Source organism: Scomber japonicus, chromosome 15 (assembly GCF_027409825.1).
Source record: "Scomber japonicus isolate fScoJap1 chromosome 15, fScoJap1.pri, whole genome shotgun sequence".
NCBI lineage: Eukaryota > Metazoa > Chordata > Actinopteri > Scombriformes > Scombridae > Scomber > Scomber japonicus.
Window position 1 is genome coordinate 21,899,168 of NC_070592.1, and position 2,952 is coordinate 21,902,119.

Here is a 2,952-nt window from a genome sequence, read left to right on the forward strand (position 1 = left end):
ACAAAGTTAGTCTTTTTTTAATGTATAACATGTATATAAATTGTTACCAGATACCGTCAGTACAGTACTCAATATTCCTCTTTTGATTCGTAAGGATGAAACCTGTACAGCAGATTCATTTTAGCGTCCTCACATCATTGAAGCAGCAGTGTACCATTAACGCCACTAGGCGGTGCTGAAACACTGAGGGAGACGCAGTCAAACCTTCTTGGTTTAAGCAAAGTGAGGCTCTTGGCCATAGACATATATACCGCCAATCAAATTCAAAGAAGAAGAAGAACGCGAGGCTCTGCAGCCAATCAAATCTACAGAAGAAGAAGAAAGTGAGGCTCTGCAGCCAATGAGAAAACTCGCTATCAGGAAGTCTACAGTCACGGAAGTTGCGTTGACCCATTGCTGCACCAGCGTGCTAACGGTAAAGGTGAGTGAAATAACCTAATGTCATAGTTACACAGACAGAAAATACACATGTAAGGAGATAAGCACCACTCGGGCTATTAAACATAGCGGGTGCAGGTTTGACATTAGAGTGACACCATTCATTAGCAGTCACTAAGTTGCCATAAGTAGCCGGTTAACAATCCTGCAGCTACGAACGGCATCATGACATAACTTCTATGAACCGAGACAATACAGAACTCCATAAGAAAAAGTCACAATTTAATTTGTTTTGCTTTTGAGTGAAGTAAAATAAACGGTATCGAACACAAATAAGTAACATTTGTTAATCTAGAAAAACTGCTTTTCACTTCGGCGAGCATGCAATAAAAAAACAAACACACATTATCATACAATTATTAACTTTTGTATGTGGTTAACGTTATGTATTGCAACGAAAGGAACTAGTTATAATAACTAAGTTTAACAGCAACGTTGACATATCTAAGATGTCTACATTAGAGAAAGCAGGTAGTTTGCTATTAGTAGTGTTAATCTGGTATTGACGCTCTCCATTGTCCTGCCAGCTTTTTGTGTGCTATTTGTGTTGCTTGTAGCGAAGACAAGGTTAACATGACATCAGAAGGACATTTAAGTGTTATGTGACTGACATGTATCTGCCTGACGTCCTCCTGCTGAATATGGGTTAGGGTTAAAAACACCTGTATGAGTACAGTCAGGTTCTAGATAGTTAAATAAGTGTATTATTTTGGCTGATATGTGATAATGATTTGCAATATTAGAAGGAATGATCATTTTAACATAGTTATTCTCATTATTATTGAAAAACGCTAAACATGATGGTGTGATATTCATACCATACAGTGTCTGTAGAGTATGATGTGTGCTTCTGACCACCCAGAGTGTCTTACACTGCATGTCGACATTCACCCATTCACAAACGCATTCATACAGTGTGCCAAACTGCTCATCAGGAAGACTATCTAATCACATACACTCACACACCGATGGCACAGCCTTAGGGAGCAATTTGGGAATCAGTATCTTGGCCAAGGACACTGACATGTGGACTGGAGGAGCCGCTAATCGAACCGTTGATCTTCCAATCAGTGGACAATCCACTTTACCTTTCATCACAGCCGGGGGTCTAGGCCAGGACATCTGTGAGGTTCAAGGGCCACAACATTGCCAGTTTGCGTCTGACCAGGGCCTCTCTTGAATGTCATTCACCATCTCTCTCTCCTCTTATTTTCTGTTCTCACAACTGTTACTATCAAATAGAGGCTAAAGTAATGCCCTTAAAATCATTTTATTATATTTTCATCATTAAAAATCACCAAGTCACTATCAGAACAAGTGAGGTATAGCTTAGTCATGTTTCTAAAATCCTCTATGTTTGACACTTCTTTCTTCAGTTGTATTACTGTTATTATACTTTAATGTAAACCAAAATCCACTGACCCTTTATTCTGTTTTCTTCCAGAGCATTGTGCAGTCATGTGGCCTATATTATGGACAGCGATGCGGACCTATGCTCCTTACGTCACCTTCCCTGTGGCGTTTGTGGTCGGAGCAGTGGGCTACCACCTGGAGTGGTTTATCAGAGGGACCCCCAATCCTCAAGAGGAGGAGAAGAGCATTGTGGAGCTGAGGGAGGAGAGGAAGCTGCAGGAACAAGTGGGAATGGACAGCACCCAGGTGCTTAGCCTCAAAGATAAACTGGAGTTCACACCCAAAGCAGCTCTAAACAGGAACCGACCAGAAAAGAGCTAACACGTCCTGCTGGGAGAGACTCATGTCCAGTTGGAGGATAGTGCATTGGGAGCAAAGGGGACGAACTAGAGGGCCAAAACACCTATTTTTCCTGTTCACCATGGCGACACATTCTCACTCCAGCATGCCTGTGTAAATATCAGAAACTTTGTGGAACATAAAGGACAGCTAAAAAGTAAATACCATTCTGCTGAGTCAAATATAGCTTATATGTGCTGTATGTGGTTAAAACACCTTAAAAACCTATGTGACTTCATATGAAACTTTGGCTGTCTCTGATAATAAGGCATGATGCGGTTTGGCCTCCTTTTCTCCACTGGCTCGAAGAAAAGAGCATTTACTGTTTTATTTAAATCTAGTTGTTGTTCCACAACTCATTGTATTGTGTTTTTACTATAAAACACACAAATGTCTCTTTCTTTGATTTTTTTCGTATGCAAGAAGTCTGTAATAAAGTATTTGTCCTTTTTAATATCATGTGTATTTTAAGGAAGGACTCCTGACTGAACATAAAAGCAGAGGAGAAATCTTATGTAACCTTTCATCATATGTGACTACATAAGGCAGTAGTGTGTGGGGGGTCTCTCAGGAAGTTTATGCTACTTAGTCCTATTGTCTGGAACATCTACACGCTGCTTTCATTTTAGAAAGTTGTGAAGGTTTGCACACCAAATGTTTTAATTGTGAGTGATCTTGCTGTATATGACAAATAAAGGCTGAATGCTGAACATGTCCACCCTGTTGACAGTTAATTGGCATCTTACAGTATTTTTGACATCA

General features: G+C 40.2%; 1 protein-coding gene across 1 annotated transcript; it reads left to right on the plus strand.

Moving 5' to 3' along the window:
* The first annotated feature begins 385 nt into the window (after positions 1–385).
* Positions 386–2,607, plus strand: smim12 (small integral membrane protein 12). Its single transcript, XM_053334248.1, has 2 exons — positions 386–421; positions 1,883–2,607. The coding sequence occupies exon 2, from the start codon at positions 1,897–1,899 to the stop codon at positions 2,170–2,172; it is 276 nt and encodes a 91-aa protein (XP_053190223.1). The 5' UTR covers positions 386–421; positions 1,883–1,896; the 3' UTR covers positions 2,173–2,607.
* Positions 2,608–2,952: the final 345 nt, after the last annotated feature.